Source organism: Hyla sarda, chromosome 5 (genome assembly GCF_029499605.1).
Source record: "Hyla sarda isolate aHylSar1 chromosome 5, aHylSar1.hap1, whole genome shotgun sequence".
In the NCBI taxonomy this organism is placed as follows: domain Eukaryota; kingdom Metazoa; phylum Chordata; class Amphibia; order Anura; family Hylidae; genus Hyla; species Hyla sarda.
In genome coordinates, this window is record NC_079193.1 from 88,594,988 (window position 1) to 88,614,278 (window position 19,291).

At 45.5% G+C, this 19,291-nt stretch overlaps 1 protein-coding gene across 2 annotated transcripts in view; it reads left to right on the top strand.

The window, feature by feature from the left end:
* The first annotated feature begins 766 nt into the window (after window positions 1-766).
* CHN2 (chimerin 2) overlaps window positions 767-19,291 on the top strand; it is a 397,849-nt gene continuing 379,324 nt past the window's right edge. The window contains exons 1-2 of one of the 2 annotated variants that reach the window (XM_056519889.1): window positions 784-909; window positions 950-1,145. In XM_056519889.1, the coding sequence (XP_056375864.1) occupies window positions 1,097-1,145 (49 nt within the window). In that variant the 5' untranslated portion in view covers window positions 784-909; window positions 950-1,096. Of the gene's footprint in view, window positions 1,146-19,291 lie in introns of both variants that reach the window. The other variant, XM_056519888.1, reaches the window with a different exon arrangement.

Here is a 19,291-nt window from a genome sequence, read left to right on the forward strand (position 1 = left end):
CTGTCAGGTGTCTGACCTATGCCATGTTGTGGTGGCAGATGATGGTACTAACATGCAGCACCTGTCACTTCTGCCAGGTGTCTGACCTATGCCATGTTGTGGTGGCAGATGATGGTACCAACATGCAGCACTTGCACCTCCTGCCAGGTGTCTGAACTATGCCATGTTGTGGTGGCAGCATGTGTTGCCTAGAGTGACCAATATATTATATTATAGTTTTGGTGGCAGGTGGTCGTACCAACATGCAGCGCCTGAACCTCCTGTCAGGTGTCTGACCTATGCCTTGTTGTGGTGGCAGATGATGGTACCAACATGGAGCATCTGCTAGTCGTCTGACCTATGCCATGTTGTATTGGCAGCACGTGTTGCCTAGAGTGACCAATATATTATACAATAGTTTATTTCTACCATGAAATCTAAAGCCCTTGGCACCTCAGTGCACATCCCAGGCATCTCTTCTTGTCATGGCTCCTCTGTGGTGTATTACTGTACAGCAGTGTTTCCCAACCAGGGTGCCTCCAGCTGTTGCAAATCTACAACTCCCAGCGTGCCCGGACAGCCGAAGGCTGTCCGGGCACGCTGGGAGTTGTAGTTTTGCAACAGCTGGAGGCACCCTGGTTGGGAAACACTGCTGTACACACATGCAGTCAGGTAACCTGATCCTGTGCCACACACTCCGCTTGTGCAATGTTTGCAGATAGCAGCACTTGGATGCCATCCACAAGTTGACTCTTCAATGTTCGCTTATAAGACTGGCACCAGAGAGAGAGAGAGAGGGAGAGGGCAGGATCCAGCCCCCCAGCACGCTGCCATCTCCAGCTCTGCCTCCGTGTAATCACATATAGAGAGTGGAGGAGGCGGACGGGTGCCCGGGCTGTGGGCACTGCTCATCCCCACACTGGCTCTGAGGTGACATCCCGTACACTGAGGTGACATCCCGTACACTGAGGTGACATCCCGTACACTGAGGTGACATCCCGTACACTGTCACCTGGACAAGCGGGGAGCGCGTCATCCGACCGAGCAGGAAGTAGTGGGAGGCTGCACGGCCGGGGACATGGGCTAGAGGAGAGCTGCCTCACCAGAGCTGTCCAGCATGGCAGCATCCAGCAACTCCAGCCTCTCGGGCTCCTCACTGTCCTCAGGTAGGTGGGTGCTGTGCCCTCCTCATGGGGGAACCTCTGCCGAGCTGCCGGGCAGGAGCTGCTGCTTTAACTTTATACAGATGCAGCAGTGCTGAGTTTGCGAGTTGAAGTAGAGCTGAATGTGTCATGTGGTGGGACTGAGGCTCAGATGTAGCTGAGCGGGATCGGTCACACGTAGCAGTAATGCAGTGTTCACCCACCTGTGGCTCCTCAGCTGCTGTCACAAAACTACAACTCCCAACGTGCTCTGACAGCCGCCATGATGGGAGTTGTGGGCAACAGGTTGGAGAACACTGCAGAAAAGCCTCCACTGTGTAGAAATGTCTTTTCACAGATGCGACAGAGCTGAGTATAAAGCAGAGCTGAATTATAGGGCTGAGGCTGCCTGGTGTAGCAGAGCCAAGTGTGTCAGATAGCAAGACTGGGTATTAGGCATGACTGCCGTCATAACATCCTGCATGTGATGTTACATAGGACTGCAGGTAATGCTGCCTCATTGTCTGAATGTGTCACACACCACGTTTTTCCAATACAGTTCCTGTATCAGGTTTTTGATAAAAAAAAACTGATTCCTCAAAACCTGACTAAACTGTATCAAAACGTGTGTACAAATTTTTATCTGTATACGGTTTGAAAAATGATGTCCAGTTGCATTTGTTTTTTAAGAAAAAACCATCTATACGTTTTTAACTTTTCACTCCATAATGAATAAAGTTTCACTTGTTTAATTGAAATTCCAAGAGAAAAAACTGCAAAGTCAAAAACTGTATGGCGAAAACCAGATGGAACCGTACGCATATACGGTTCTGTACGGTTTCCATTGACTCCCATGTAAAAAAAAAAAAAATGTATACAGTTTAATACAGTTTTTCACCCAGACCACGGTTAAAAAAAAAAGTTAAAAACCGTATGGTTTGAAAAACGGAGACAACCGTATACATTATGGTGCATACGGTTTTGAATGGGCACAGTTTTCTCTACGCTTGCATAGTTTTTTTTTTTTTTAATGAAACCGTATGCCGAAACTGTATAGTAAAATCGGCCGTATGCGGTTTCCCGACCGCAGGCAAAAACGTGGTCAACCGTGGTCAACGTGAAAACGCAGCCGACCGGAGGCTGCGGTTCACTCCGGTCGGCTCATAGACATGCATTAAATATGGTTCCCAAATACGGCTGAGTGCGGGCGCCGCGATTAAGCCCCCCCCCCTCCTCCTCCCAACCGTATTCGGGAACCATAAGTACAAAACGTGGTGTGAAAGCACCCTTAGATGTAGCTGAGCTGTATCTGTCAGAAAGCGGCGACACTGCAGTAAAGTCTCCAGATGTAGTGCGTGGCTTTTGACAGGTGCAGCAGAGCGGAGGTTTTGAGGTGAAGTAGGGTTGGCATTGTCAGATGTAGCTGAGCTGAATTACAAGGCTGAGGTTGCCTGGTGTAGCAGAGCCAAGTGTGTCAGATGTAACAAGACTGGGTTGCCCATTAGGCATTACTACATCCTGATGCGTTACTTATGATGTTCCATAGGACTGCAGGTAATACTGCTCTATGATCTCTACTGGAGCTGTCATAAATCCAAAATCATAACAACAGCATATTTATACACGAATACATTCAGATATACAAGGTATTCTTCTCCTATAATTTAACGAAATTCTGCCCGGATTAAGACAATAAAATCTGATTTATTATTAATCAAGAAATGAATAAAGAATTAGCTTTTATGGTTTTAATCCGGGCAGAATTAGATTCCAACACAAGTAAATAGGTGACTGCCGGGGATATATCTTCTCCTTCAAGTATCCAACCACTTACTGTAGGAAATAAAAGCATAAAATATAATAATAATAATAATAATATAACAGTGTATAACCACTGTGCTGGTTTCTTGTGCTCTTCCCTGATCTGATGGACCTTCGTTCTTCTTAGGCTGCTGTTGCCTAATCCCATTTCTGTGTACCCCATTTTATTTGCTGGGGGTGGTTTAATAAAGTTGTGCGCACATCATTTTATCGTCTGATAATTGTATCCATTTACGTGCAGCCATTATGGATATAATAGGTCAATGTGTTGCAATAAATCTGGTCTACTAAGTTTACAGTTATTGAAATAAACATATTGGAAGGAATGTATCATTTCCTGTGCCAATGCAGAGTGGCAAAATTGTGCAAATTTTCTGCCCAAGCCCACTTTTGCGCAAAAAAAATGTTGCACAAACTTTTGCTTTGCGTGAAAAATCTTGTTCACTTTTGCTGCTCTGCAATAGTGCAGGGAATGAAGCCGACCCAGACCCATTATGGGGAACAGGTTTCCTCAAATAATATTCCTGTGTGTACATTGCTAGAGCTCAAGAGTTGATTTCCCAAGTCCTGGACCAGCAGATCATTGGGCTGATGATCTTATTAGAGAATTGACACGAGGCTTTGTAAAGGGAACCTGCTGCCCGATACATTAGACCCTGGGATGGTCCCTGGCAGCTCCTGTCTGCCCCACCAGCCATGATTGATAGATGTCTCCTTGTACTTTATCAAAGATCTATCAATTAAGGCTTGTGGGTGGGGAGAAGCCACCAGGGACCATCCCTATGACTTAAAGAAAAAGTATCATGGAAAAAACGTATCCCCTATCCAAAGGATTGGAAAAGAAGTTTAAAAATAAAAAAGTATTAGTAAAGGATATGTTTTATGGTCCGTTCACACGTACAGGATCTGCTGCATATTGTGTGCAGCTGATTTTGCTACCCATTAACTTTAAGGATAGGTTCACACTGTGGAATTTCTCTCAGAGATCTAGCCGGCGGCACTAGGACCGGGCGGACTACATTGTTGTTCCCATAGATGGCAATGCATTTCTGAGCAGATCTCCCAAAAGATCCACCCAGAAATGCATTGCAGTCTATGGGGGCAGCAATGCAGTCTGCTCGGTCCTAGCACCGCCGGCTCGATCTCCGGCAGAAATTCTGTCCAGAAATTCTGCAGTGTGAACCTAGCCTTATGGGTAGCAAAATCAGCTGCACAAAATACGCAACAAAAATATGCTACAGTTCCTATACGTGTGACCTTACCCTTAGAGGGATTTCTTTTCGAGAGCATGGGGAGTATGTATTATGACTAAGGGGATAACCCCTGCCTTGGGCACCAAGAGAACTAGTTCCGTCCCTGGTACATCCCTGTTTCATGCACCGTAGGACCATTATTGGTATAGGTGTAACCACTGGCCCTCCACCAGTGTCAAGAGTGAAGGTCTTCAGATAGAAGTGTCAGTGCATGCCCAATTTCTCCCGTTCATTCACCCATCACAAAATAACGGCCATTATTAATAACAGGCGATAACGGGTTAAAACGGCTATTTAAAAAATCCCATAGACTATAATGGGATTTTCTAATGGCCGTTAGGGTTTTTCTCACGGCCGTTTAACGGCCAATTTTCAAGATTTTTGTGACGGGCGTCTATAACGGAAGTATTTTTATAGTGTGAAAGCAGCCTAAGGTAGGAGTACTATAGTGAATCATATGAGTACAGTGGTCCCTCAAGTTACAATATTAATTGGTTCCAGGACGACCATTGTATGTTGAAACCATTGTATGTTGAGACCAGAACTCTATGGAAACCTGGTAATTGGTTCTGAAGCCCCAAAATGTCATCCAAAAAATAGGAAAAAGTGAGGATTAAAGAAAAATAAGAAGATAACTAATATAGATAAAGCAAATCCTTATATATAAAAGTAAGAAAGATCTGCTGGGAGCTGTAAATCACGGTCTGTTTCAGTGTTTCCCAACCAGGGTGCCTCCAGCTGTTGCAAAACTACAACTCCCAGCATGCCCGGACAGCCAAAGGCTGTCCGGGCATGCTGGGAGTTGTAGTTTTGCAACAGCTGGGGGCACCCTGCTTTGGAAACAATGGTCTATGTAGAGGACATGAGCTTCTTCAGGGTCCTGTACAGTACAGTACATGCAATGTCCTAAAATAGTAAAATGGAGTCGCCCTTACCTGGTGTCCAAAGGAGCAGGTAATCCTGGTAGAGGTAAAGTGTACAGAACATGTAATACCTCCCTGTACTGTAGGGGGCACTACCAGACATCAGTCAGTGCATGCACTTCAGAAATACAGGGGTTTTAGCAGTGAAATGTCCATTCTGATTGGTCGGTTCTTCCAGCCATTGACACGTTTCTCAAATTTCATAGCATTGTATGTTGAGTCTGGTTTCAAGTTACAATGGTCCAGAAAAGACCACTGTAAGTTGAAACTATTGTATGTTGAGGCCATTGTTCGTTGAGGGATCACTGTATACACAGGTCAAAAACTGGCCCTAATATGTCAGAGAGAGGTATCACAAGTTATCACCCCTGACTGTGATATGACCAGGTTGAGAATCCATTTGTTACGTATGTATCTATACATATCCAATTAATATGCCAGTAGTGTTCTGATATCATGCACAACCTAGATATATATCAAAATCCTATCCAACATGTTTCTCCGTAACTAAATTATTACCTTGTATGTAACAAGGAAAAAAAAAAAAACTCCCATAATAAAATGTTGATTGGTCAGCGACTGTTCACATTAGAAATGCTGTATGTGCAATCTGTTAAAGGGGGTAAGAATGCCAGGATGATAACAGATAGAGTGCAATAATAATAAAGTTACAACATGGAAAACTTTAATATGTCTGCAATGGTTCTCCAGACTGAATAACACTGGCCTCAATATACTATATATATATATTTATTACACAATAGGTATCGACCAATATCGATTTTTTAGGGCCGATACCAATACCGATAATCTGTGGAGGTTATCTACAAAGTATACCCCCAACCACCCCCCCCCCCCCCCCCCCCCGGCGCTTTAAATCTATGAACTGCAGCGGCTTTTGTGGCGCCAGAGACCGCCGCCGCCACCCGCTTCTCTCCCCCTGCCTGTCCTGGGGTCCTTCTGAGTCCTACCACCGCCGCTGCCCCCCCCCTACCTATCCTCTGGCCAGAGACCGCCGCCGCCCGCTTCTCTCCCCCTGCCTGTCCTGGGGTCCTTCTGAGTCCTACCACCGCCGCTGCCCCCCTTACCTATCCTCTGGCCAGAGACCGCCGCCGCCCGCTTCTCTCCCCCTGCCGGTTCTTAGTCCAACCACCGTCGCTGCCCCATTGCCTCCCCCATCCCCGGTTTTATAATTACCTGTTCCCGGGGTCCGCGTTACTTCTGGCTCCGGCGGCGTCCTGAGCTGTCATTGTGTCACTGACGGTGATGTCACGTTGAGGAGGTCACTCGTCATTGCACAGCGCACGTCGTAACACAGGACGCCCCAGGAGCCAGAAGTAGCGCGGACCCCGGGAACAGGTAATTATAAAACCGGGGATGGGGGAGGCAATGGGGCAGCGGCGGTCTCTTGCCAGGGCGGTGCGGTGGGGGGTTGCGGTGTGTGAGGGGGGTGATGAGGGGTGCGCTGCGGTGGGGGTGGGGCGTTGCTGGGGGCAGGGCATTATCGGATTATCGGCAAGGTAATTGCCGATACCGATAACGTCCAAAATCGTTAATATCAGCCGATAATATCGGCCAAACCGATAATCGGTCGATCCCTATTATACAATGTACTGACAGAATAATCCTGAGTTCAGGCTCTGGATCACTTGTGGTTTATTTTTTTTAATCACTTGTCCTCTTTTTTGATCTATGAGTAGTTTCGTCCCCTAGGTTAATGGTGCCTACCGATTTTCCCTGCCCTGAGTATTTTGAAAGCTCTCTAAGGCTGGGTTCACATCACGTTTTTGCCGTACTGTATTCAATCCGTTTTTCTAAAGAAAACCGTATGTCAAAAAAACAGTATGGGAAAAAGTAAACCGTATGCGTTTTAAAACTGTGTACTGTTTTTAAAAGTGCATATGGTTCTGTCCGTTTTTATAAAAAAAACAAAAACATAAGTTTTTGAAATTCTTGTCCATTTTATTGGGAGGGGTGTTGGGTGGGGACTTTAGGATGCAAATGCGCATGTGCAAAGTTAGAACCGTATACGTTTTTCCCGTATGGAACCGTATTCATGTGCATTTCCCATTGACGTCCATGTTAAAAAAAACGTATGCGATTGCAGTGCGGTTTTTAAACTGAAGACAAAATTGTGGTCAACCACGGTTTTGACTCAGGTATGTTTAAAAACCGTACTGTATGCACTTTTAAAAACAGTGTACGGTTTAAGAACGCATACAGTTTACTTTTTCCCATACTGTTCAATCCATTTTTTTTTTTTGCCATACGGTTTTCTTTAGAAAAACTGATTGAAAAAAGTATGGCAAAAACGTGATGTGAACCCAGCCTTATACAGTGTTTCCCAACCAGTGTGCCTCCAGCTGTTGCAAAACTACAACTCCCAGCATGCCCGGACAGCCTTTGGCTGTCCGGGCATGCTGAGAGTTGTAGTTTTGCAACAGCTGGAGGTACAGTGGTTGAGAGCTTCCTTTGCACAGCTCTTTAGCTGATACATTGATACATGCATTGCTATCTGTGACTCTCAATGTCATAGACTGTTCATGCATTGGAGCCACTAATCCGTGATGCCACCCTTGCCCTGTAAATGCTCTTTAGTATTTCGATTGGCATTGCACTTTTTTTTTCCCCCAATAGCCTCAGGCTGGGCAGCTCTGGCTCCAGGAATGACTGATGATTTGCCATTGTTACCTATAGCCGAAATAAAACCTGTCCTGCCCCGCGCCAGGTTGCGCTGCATCCTGAGTTCTCATTTAACCCCTTCCTTGTGTAAACCGTGTAAAGCCCTGCATGCCCGAGGCTAAATCTGCTCAGATTCGTACTGCAGTCATACGCTACTCACTTCTCGGCTGGGGTCAATGACTTTGCTGCAAGCACAATAGCTGTTTTCATCATTAATATGCTTGGGTTTATTCTAGAAACTTGTGTATGCTGTTGTCTATTAGGATGTCATCAGATAGGAAAATATTTAGGTTAGGTTATCAAAGAAATTAAGTCAAGATGTGCTGCAGCATAGAATACTTGTCTATTAGTCTTAGGCTCGTGCTTCACTATAATACGTGTGTTTATACATCATAAGAACATTTCCTTAGGAAATAAAGTCTGTTCTTAAAGGGGTATTCCAGGCCAAAACTTTTTATATATATATATATATATCAACTGGCTCCGGAAAGTTAAACAGATTTGTAAATTACTTCTATTAAAAAATCTGAATCCTTCCAATAGTTATTAGCTTCTGAAGTTGAGTTGCTGTTTTCTGTCTAACTGCTTTCTGAAGACTCACGTCCCAGGAGCTGTCCAGCTCCTATGGGGATATTTTCCCATCATGCAAGTGATATTTTCCCATCATGCACAGCTCCCGGGACGTGACATCATCATTGAGCAGTTAGACAGAAAACTTCAGAAGCTAATAACTATTGGAAGGATTAAGATTTTTTAATAGAAGTAATTTACAAATCTGTTTAACTTTCCGGAGCTAGTTGATATATAAAAAAAAACTTTTTGCCCGGAATACCCCTTTAAAGATCGTCTCCTAAGCTGTGAATACAAAAATGGTCAGTATACCCATCCGGATCCTGACAGCATGTGTCTTAGGGTCTGAAAGAATACTACTACATTCATGCCGTTGTTATCTTTTAGGATAAAAGCCATTTTGATGACAAAGGGCAGGGCCCTCTTGGGTGACCGGGTGACAGAACAGAAACTCATCACTGCAAATATGGCTGACAGTAGTAGATGTTAGCTACTTCCTATTCCAGAACTTTAAAGGGGTATTCCAATTCCAGGCAAAACCTTTTTATATGTATATCAACTGGCTCCGGAAAGTTAAACAGATTTGTAAATTACTTCTATAAAAAATCTTAATCCTTCCAATAGTTATTAGCTTCTGAAGTTTTCTAACTGCTCAATGATGATGTCACGTCCCGGGAGCTGTGCATGATGGGAGAATATCCCCATAGAAACTGCACAGCTCCCGGGACGTGGGTGATCAGAGAGCAGTTAGACAGAAAGCAACAACTCAACTTCAGAAGCTAATAACTATTGGAAGGATTAAGATTTTTTAATAGAAGTAATTTACAAATCTGTTTAACTTTCCGGAGCCAGTTGATATATAAAAAAAAGTTTTGGCCTGGAATACCCCTTTAAGGTGTTAAACAGTATCAATAAACTAAACTATCTGCAGGACAGTGGAAAAGTGTCTGATCACGGGTGAGGGACCCCTCTTCCGTATGGCACCTGCCCTCCACATAAATGGAGGCGAAGTGGTGACCAACATTCCCCCTCCATGCATCTCTGTGGGAGAGCCGGACATGTAATGTTCGGGTACCTCTGGCTCTCCCATAGAGATGCATAGGGAGGCATGTTGATTACATCTTTGTGCTGTGGTGGGCACACTGCATTCATACAGAGAGCCAGGGCACCGGGTCGCTAAGGGGTTCTAGCAGTTGGACCCCTCCCCTCGGCAATCTGACACTTATCCCTTATCGTGGGGATAGGGGATACGTTTTTTGATTCTGAACTACTTCTTTGGAGAATGCTGAGACGCAACCTGCTGATCTCTGTGTTTTGAGGGGCAAGGCCCCTTTGGGAGACCAGGTGACAGAACAGAAACCCATCACTGCTAATATGGTTGACAATGATAGATGTTAGATACTCCCTGTTCCAGAAAGCAAAGGCAGATCTCAGAAACACAACCAGCTGATCTCTGTGTATGTAGCAAAAGATTCATGAGCGCTGTCAAGTTTTTCATCTTGTCTTTTATGTTTTACCTACTGGATATTCCCTGCAGAGTTCCCTTGTTCTGCAGCCACTATGGGCATTGTTTTCTATAGAGTAGCTGAGAAGAGCGCACCGCCAATTCCCACAACGAATACATAGGGACTTGCTAATATGACTGGTCTGAGACGTCGGTGTTGTTGGCTCCTTCAGTATGGTAGTGAGTAGTGTTCTTGGCTCACAGATTCACCAGTGTAGGTAGCTGACATTACCTTTGATATTTTATAGGATAAATTATCTATCTATCTATCTATCTATCTATCTATCTAGACAAAAGGATAAGTTAACCAGGACTATTGATTCCAAACTATTATATGGACCTGGCTTACAGGTGCAGGCTGCTAGGCTAAATATACAGCACCAGAAGAATACAGCAGCACACTGCTAGCACAAAGATATAGATAAAACATGAGTATATAGATACAACGTGAAAAGCTATACAGCTATGGTGCAATAAATAGAAATATAAAATTATGAAATAGTGAGGTACTTAGCTTGCAATTTGGAGGCCAAATAGCTTCAGATCCTGCAATGCCTGCTGAACTGTTCACACAGAGGCATATTCATAGTGTAGGGTCCGTCCCAAATGAGGTCACTTTACCGTGGTGGGACGGTCCAAGCTATTTGGCCACCAAATTGCAAGCTAAGTACCTCACTATTTCATAACTTCATAATTTTATATTTCTATTTATTGCACCATAGCTGTATAGCTTTTCATGTTGCATTTTAAAATTGTTTAATTTTCATTTGAAAACCGGCCACTAGGGGTCTCCCTCCTAGTAGCCGGCTGCAGCCTGGCGAGATGTCACGCCTGAAAAAGGACTGATGCGGCCGGGCATCCGTCCTTTTTCATTCAGCCTGCGCTCACTCCCTGCCTGTCAATCAGACAGGCAGGGAGCGAGCGCATTGGCTCCCCGGCCACTGGCTGGGAGGCCCCTCCTCCCGCACATCGCCGCCGCCTCCGCCTCGTCGCCGCCGCGGTCCCTGCACGCCCACTGCTGGACTCTGCAGTAAGTGTAATGGGGGGGGGGGGGGGGTGTTGTGATGGAGAGAACGGGGTATGGCGTGGGGGGGGGGGGAGGGGAGGGGGGACAGGCTAGCGCCGCATGTAACTAATAGTTTATCTACATGGGGTGCCTCCAGCTATTTCAATACTAAAACTCCCAGCATGCCCTGACAGCCAATAGATATCAGGGCAAGCTGGGAGTTGTAGTGATGAAACAGCTGGAGGCACCCTGTGTAGATGAACTAAGGGCGGAAGTCTCCCCCAGCAGGCATCAGTGACGTGGTGCCTGCTGGGGAAGTCTGCCTGGTAGTGAGCACACTGCCAGGCAGACAAAAAGCATTTTTAATATAGTAAAAATTTTAATTAAAAGCAGGGAGGGGGTTAGGGATAGATTGGCAATAGGCAGGGACAGAAAAAAAAAATAGGATGGTGGGAGCTACCCTTTTAAAGTTTCCATTAGAGGTTGCAAACTTTAGAATTCAAACTCCCATCAGAGATCCAGTTTCCTCACAACATCTCAGTGCACACCGAGCTATACCTTTTTCTAAGCCCAGCTATAACTGGCCTCAGTGCCTGTGCTGACTTGAGCCAAACTAAAAACCTGTGAATGAATGGCCCCACTACCAACTGCAAGTCATTCCATAAAACTGAGACTTAGGAAAGTCCCCAGAAAGCTATGTATTGGTAACGATGGACAGTTATCCTGGATTTCACACATCTCACCCAGCTTTTCTTGGATGAGATGTGAACTTCCTTGAGTCTCATAGGGATCTTGCAGAAATATAGTGATCCCTGGCCGCCATTCCTGTCTCTATCTTACAATACAGTATATATAACTTTTAGAGAAACCAGGAAACATAGTTTGACCAGCTTAACCCCGGTCTATAAACCACATTAGTACATTCTCACCAAGGGCCCCCTATGTTAGTCAAAGTGGAGACCCCCAGTGGTGTAGTCATGTCTTAAATCAACTCATGGTGACTGTATGTTACCAATAGGGGAAAGGAAGTAGCAGTTTCTACGCTATTATTAAAAGCCAAATATTACCTTGTTACTACTGTAAAATTTTGAACATGTTTGCAAAGTGTTTTTTTTTTTTATTACTATAGATATATAGTAGGCAGATTGGGACTCACATATGACTTTAACTTTTACTGTGTAGCCCAAGTGTAAGGTTGGGTTGAAACACTACAAATCAGCATAGGGGATACGTGTCTGATCATGGAGTAGTCTGACTGCTGTGACCACCTGTGATCTTGACAGCAGGGGTTCAGAGTGTCCTGTCTGATCAGTGCAGTGGTTACACGGGGGCGTGCTGCCACTTTATTGATTGTCTATGGATTCTATTAGATATAGCTAAATGCTGTACTTGGTTATCTTTAACATCTCCCATAGACAGAAAATGGAGTGGAAATGCCCCCATACTATCCCAACAAGAGACTCTGGACCCTGTTTTCAAGATGGTGGTGGTGGGGGGGGGGACTTGGGGTTCTGACATCTGGGATGTGAATAGCGGTAACTCCTAATGATAGGACAATCTCTGTGAAAATGCCAACACCAAACTAACATTCTTTTCAAGGAGAAACCGTATCCCTTTCCATCCACACCTTCAGGCCTCTTCTCAGCCAAGCCAACACATCCCTCTCTGTACTGACAAGGGGTAACACTCAAAAACAGCTGTCTTTAGATGAGTATTCTTTCCTACTGGAGAGATTTCTGTCATACATTCCCAGTTAGTTTGTAAGACTCCTGGTAGGAGTGGCTGACTTTTTTTTGCAGTAACACATAACATTTATCTCCGGTGAGAACAATAAACTGGAGCTGGTTGAAATCCAGCCTACTGGACAGTTCCCATATACTCTGTAATGATCTGATTTTTTGATAGCTTTAAAGGGGTACCCTAAGACATCTTATCCCCTATCCAAAGGATAAGGGATAAGATGTCTGATCGCGGGGGTCCCGCCACGTGGACTATCGTGATGTCACAACTCTGCCCCCGTGTGATGTCACGCCCCCTCCCATAGACTTGCATTGAGGGGCGGGGCATGACATCACACGGGGGTGGAGTCGTGACGTCACGATGGTCCGTCCCCGTGGACGGGAGGCATAAGACTTGGAGCCTCCAGCGCTTCCTGCAGTTCTCACAGGTGGGTGCTGCTTGCTAGATTGCGGGGTCCCCAACGGACATCTTATCCTCTATCCTTTGTATAGGGGATAAGATGTCTTAGGGTGGGAGCACCCCTTTAAAATACATGACATAGTTGATGTCACATAATGGTGTGCATTTTTGTCACAACATAACATCACAAGAAGCACAATGACAATAGGTATGAAAGCAGAATGTCTATGACTACAGAAGTGCCCCCTTAGCTGCAGCCTCCTATAAGCAGAAGATGAGCAAGAACATTCCAATAAGAAGGAAGGTAATCTGTGAACTGAAATTTTCTGTAGCTTTCCTGTAAGCTTCCTTAAATTTAAACAGTACTAAAAGAGACGCAACAGGCAAAAGTTGTGGCAAAGTTATTGTGGTGCACGCTGTGGGGTAGATTTGGCAGATCTTTCCGCATAATCCAATATTTTGTGCCGAAAGGATGGCGCACATGATAGATATCAATAAATCTAGTGCGGTGTCCAGTATTTCATACTGTACCTTTGCAGACGTCCCCATAGTCAGAGTCCCTAGGAATGTCTGGGTCCCTCTTCTGTAGTTATCCCCTCGTCACCCCTTAGTTAGTTCATATTTATATAGGAATTCATATAAATATAAGTATAAATATGTATATATTCAAATGCCTACCTGTTCAGCGTAGCAGGACCTGCGGGTCATGTGATTAGGTTCAGAACTCTATGGCTTTGCTAAAGGACCTTTGGTGGTTCTCATGACGTGTTCACCCACAATGCAATGTAACGGTGAGTGACAGTTGTTATGGACCAATCCAAAAGGGTCAGCCCCTGCCCATATAAGGGAGCTGCGCCATCTTGATCGCTCTCTTGGGTTGCTGATTCTGGACGAGGTAGGACCTCCGCAGCTTACAAGACAATTTACTAGGCCAAAGCCTTGCGGTCTCGGCCTATAACAAAGCGGTTATACTAAGCAATTCCCTGCTATTTCCCGCAAGATCACTGGACCTAAACACACCCTTAAATCCAGCGGATCTATGCCACAAAATCTCTGAGAAGCTAAATTGAGCTTGTCTGATCCCAACCAACTGTCAATTGCTGCTCAGCTATATATATTAGGGATCGACCGATATCGTTTTTTTAGGGCCGATACCGATAATCGGTGCAGGTTAGGGCCGATAGCCGATAACTTATACCGATAAGTTATCGGCTATTTAACCCCCTGCGACACCGCTGCAGATCATTGATTTAAAGCGGGCGCTTTAAATCAATGATCTGCAGTGGCTTTTGCGGGGCCATAGGCCGCCGCCGCCACCCGCTTCTCTCCCCCTACCTGTCAGGGTGGTCCGGGCCATCCATGCTTCCTTCCTGTAGTGTCCGGGGGCGTTCCGGGTGAAGAGTGAACCGGTCCGGGCTGTCCTTTTTCTCCGGCGGTCATCTTCTCCACTCCGGGCAGGCTCCGGCCTAGTACGCTGCATAGACGCCGCTGCGCAGCGACGCACCTGACGTCACGGCGTAGCGGCATCTATGGCAGTGTACTACCCCGGAGCCTGCCCGGAGTGGAGAAGATGACCGCCGGAGAAGGACAGCCCGGACCGGTTCACTCTTCACCCTGAACGCCCCCGGACACTACAGGAAGGATGGATGGCCCGGACCACCCTCATTACGGGTAAGTTTAATTTTTTTATTGACTCGGAGGGTGGGGGAGGGGCCCGACCGGTATAGCGGTATGGGCAAAAATCCATACCGGTATACCGCCCAGCATCACGGTGGGGGGGGGTGCGACGCGGTGCGGTGGGTCGGGGGTGTGGCGCGGCGGGTCGGGGGGGTGGCGGTCGCGGTGCGGTGGGGGCGGTTCGGGGGGCGGGGCATTATCGGCTTATCGGCAAGGTAATTGCCGATACCGATAATGCCCAAAATCGTGATTATCGGCCGATAATATCGGCCATACCGATAATCGGTCGATCCCTAATATATATATATAGAGAGAGAGAGAGAGAGACTCTGTTATCTGGATTGTTACTACTGCTTCATGTACAGAAATTCTTCAGTAAAAGTTCCTGCAACAGTGGTTGTGGACAATCCTTTATTCTACATTCACCTTTTGCTTTTGGGAAGGGTGACAATAGGCCTATCAAGACTACCGTATTTAACCCTCCCCCTGGCATCACGAGTGACAAGGGTTAACAGCGCCCTTTATTATTCTGAACAGCAACACCCTAACTACCCTACACCCCACAAGGCTTTATCCCCCAAGGTTACCACACTTACATCTTGTATATCTCCACCTAACCACCCACCTACTTCAAGACACTTTATAGAAGAGGTTAGTGAGGCCTTAAAACTATTTTAACCCGATAACGACCACGGACGAGTATAGACGTCCAGGTTGGCGGCCGTTCCCGCACCTGGACGTCTATACTCGTCCATTATTCTCGTGGGTGCTGCCCAGTGCACCCACGAGATCGCGGCAGGGACTCGGCTGTATCACACAGCCGGGACCCTGCTGCACTGCCAGGACCGAAGTAAACTTCGGTCCCGGCAGTTTTAACCCTTACAGCCGCGGTCGGAAGTGACCGCGGGCTGTAAGTGTTATGACAGAGGGAGGGAGCTTCCTCTGTCTCCTCTGCAGCACCCCGCATTGCGATCGCGGGGTGCTGCGTGTAATACGCGGCTGGCCGGGGCCTGCCGCACTGCCGGGAGTGAAGTTCACTTCACTCCCGACAGTTTAACCCTTACAGCCGCGGTCAGAAGTGACAGCGCGCTGTAAGGAGTTCTGACAGAGGGAGGGGGCTCCCTCTGTCTCTCCTGCAGCACCCCGCATCGCGATCGCGGGGTGCTGTGTGTGGCCGCACTGCCGGGAGTGAAGTTCACTTCACTCCTGACAGTTTAACCCCTACAGCCGCGGTCAGTAGTGACCGCGCGCTGTAAGGAGTTCTGACAGAGGGAGGGGGCTCCCTCTGTCTCTCCTGCAGCACCCCGGAGCATCGCGTGGTGCTGCTGCATACCTGGGCAGCCGGGGGTCCTACAAAGACCCCCAGGTCTGCCCTGGGTATTGCCTGCTAGTGAAATATGCTGCCTGCTAGTGAAAACTGGCAGGCAGCATATAACTGCAATGCTTTGGAATACTAAGTATTCCAAAGCATTAAAAAGTGTAAAAATAAATAAATAAATAAAATAAAAGTGTAAAAATAAATACAAATTTAATAAAAGTGTAAAAAAAAAATATATATAAAAAATACATTTATTAAATGAATCTAATAAAAAAAATGCATAATGTGTAGGATCGCATTGGCGGACATCCGCAGCATGTAATATGTTGCGGATGTCCGCCACGTGATCCTACACATTATGCAGCAGTCACGGTAATGAGCTCGCTGCTGCGGCTGGGTAGCTTTGTGCGTCCACTCATAGCGGCGGATTTTCCGCCAGCAGTCATGAGCGGACACACTGAGCTACCCAGCCACAGCAGTAATGGATATATTCGCCATGAGCGGGTGCTTATTCCCACAACATGGCGGATATATCCATCAGGAGCCTTAACTGTCACAGACAGACGCGTTATACTGCCAGCCGACCAAGGACCAATCAGAGTGGTCCCTGGTGCAGCCAATAACTTGTAGGGGTGCGGTATATAAATGGGGTCACTTGTGGGGGTGGGGGTACTGTTCTGCCCTGAAAGCGAAATGGTGCTCCTCTCCTTCTGAGTCCTACCACGCGGCCAAGGAACCATATATGGCCAAAGCGGGGGTATTTCCTAACATGGGACAAGCAGCTAAATAAAATATAGGGTGCATTTCTTTCAATATCAGAAGTGATATACAAAAAATATGTCCCCCAAATGATGCATTTGTGAAAAATTGCAATTTTTGAATTTTTAACACTGACTTTGTAATAATTCCTGCCAAAAAACTATGGTGTTAAAATACTCACTGTACCCCCTAGTGAATACCTTGAGGGGTCTAGTTTTTTAAAATGGGGTCATTTGGGGGGGGGGGTGTTCCTATGTTCTACTACCTTTTAATTTCTGCAAACCTTGCATAGCACATAAAAAAAGATGTACTTTTCAAATTTTCCAAATTTTCAAAATTTCAAGTTAAATTGTTAGGCTTCTAACTAATTTAAAATGTTAATTAAAAACTAAAAAAATGACGTCAAAATAAAGTAGACATCTGAAAGTATAAGTTTCATAAACTATTTGGTCAGTATGTATAAATATATGCAACCAATTAGTGTTAAAATAGCAAAAAATCGTAATTTTTTGTAAAAATTTCATGATTTTTTGCATTGTAAAAAAAAACTACAAATGATATCGGCTTACTTTTACTATGTACATGAAGGACAACTTGTGACAAAAAAGCAATGTCAGAATTATCGTGATTGGCAAAATGTTATTCTATAATAAAGTCAGACATCCCCGATTAAGAAAAACAGGCCTGGTCTTTCAGGGGCGAACAGGTTTATTTGCATTGGTCCTTAAGGGGTTAATCCCATAAGAAATTTGACACATGGCAAGTATGACAAATAGTTGGCAAATCTGTCCCAGTATGTTTTATGGCATCATTAAGACCCCTATACACTTTAACGAAAAGGCTCCCAAAGCTGCTGTTTTCGTCAGGATTGGCCTGTTGTCAGGGGGACTCCCAACTTCAGAGAAAGAGAAGGATCGGACACATTGTATTTCACCCTTTTTTGTGTTTGTGTTTATTGGAGAGGAATGTTGTATACATTAAAGAGTATACTGATCCCAGGACAGATTTTTTGGGGGGTGCAGTGTCCTAACCAAACCTTAAAGTAGCCAGGTCACTAGAAAATAATGTAACTGGTTACATTATATGTGTAACCCTGACATGACTTTACCCATCAAATGGGCGGCAGGACTCACTGGAGGCTCTGTGTCTGGGGCAATTGCAGCCACTTTTACCAGCGTAGTGCACGGATTCCCTAATGTATATAATACAGGGCTTGTCCTTGTGACAAATTCCTTTTAACAAAGTTGTTCTCTGTGTGTCAGTGATTTTAAATAGACTACTCTGCATTATAGTCGTACATTTGTGGTGTTGTAAAATTACTTTGATAAGAACTAATGAGATCCCGGAGTGCTTTCCTGCAAGCGATTTATTACAGCGACCGGCTTATTTAGCAGTGTCAGCAATCTGAGACAGCATTTTGTGAGGTTATTCGGTAGAGGGGGAACCCATAACTATTGATTTGTTTTATTTCATTCAGTGGCAATAATAATTGGTCCTTTTAATTTTTAATATATTTGTATTTGGGTCTGTCCTGTCAAGCTGCCTGTAAGCCTGGGTCCCATCACAAGGAAAATATTCTCAGTTCTCTTCGTACCATGTGACTTCCCAGGCTTAGACATAGTAATCAATCAATGCGCTCCTGTTGTCGCTATAAGTCTGCCTTTACATGGAGACCACATTCCGAGAAGCTTTTTACTGTATATGTAAATATCTTATAGTCTTCATGTTCTTGTTTTCTAACTAGAGTTTATAATCCGGGTTCCTAATGGGCCAACACAGTCAAAAGTGCATTTAACCCCTTAAAGGACATCTGCAGCAAAAGACAACTTATCCCCTATCCACAGTATAGGGGATAAGTGTCTGATCGCGGGGGGTCCGACCACTTGGACCCCCCGCGATCTCCTGCTAGGGGCTGCAGCTCTCCCATGCAGGAGGCGTGCCGGTTGCAGCGTGACGTCGTGGCTGACACGCCTCCTCCATGTATTTCTATGGGAGAGGCGGGGAGGCAGCCTGTCTCCCATAGAACTGCATGACGATAAAAACAAGCAATCTCCAGGTAGCAGAGCAGGATCAAAGGAAGCGCTGAGACTAGATAAGAAGTTAAAAGGATTTATTTCCCATAATGCAACGCGTTTCACGGTCACCCGCTAATTTGTAAATTACTTCTCTTAAAAAATCTTAATTCTTTCAGTGCTTATTAGCTGCTGAATGCTACAGAGGAAATTCCTTTTTTTTGGAACACTGATGACATCACGAACACAGTGCTCTCTGCTGACATCTCTGTCCATTTTAGCAACCATGCATAGCAGATGTATGCTGAGGGGAGCTTGGTGGCTCAGTGGTTAGCACTGCTGCCTTGCAGTACTGGGGACTTGGGTTCAAATCCCACTAAGGACAACAATAAATAAAGCGTTATTATAATAATGTCAGAAGAGAGAACTGTGGTCGTGATGTCATCAGAGAGCATTCCAAAAAGTAAAGAATTTCCTCTGTAGTATTCAGTAGCTAATAAGTACAG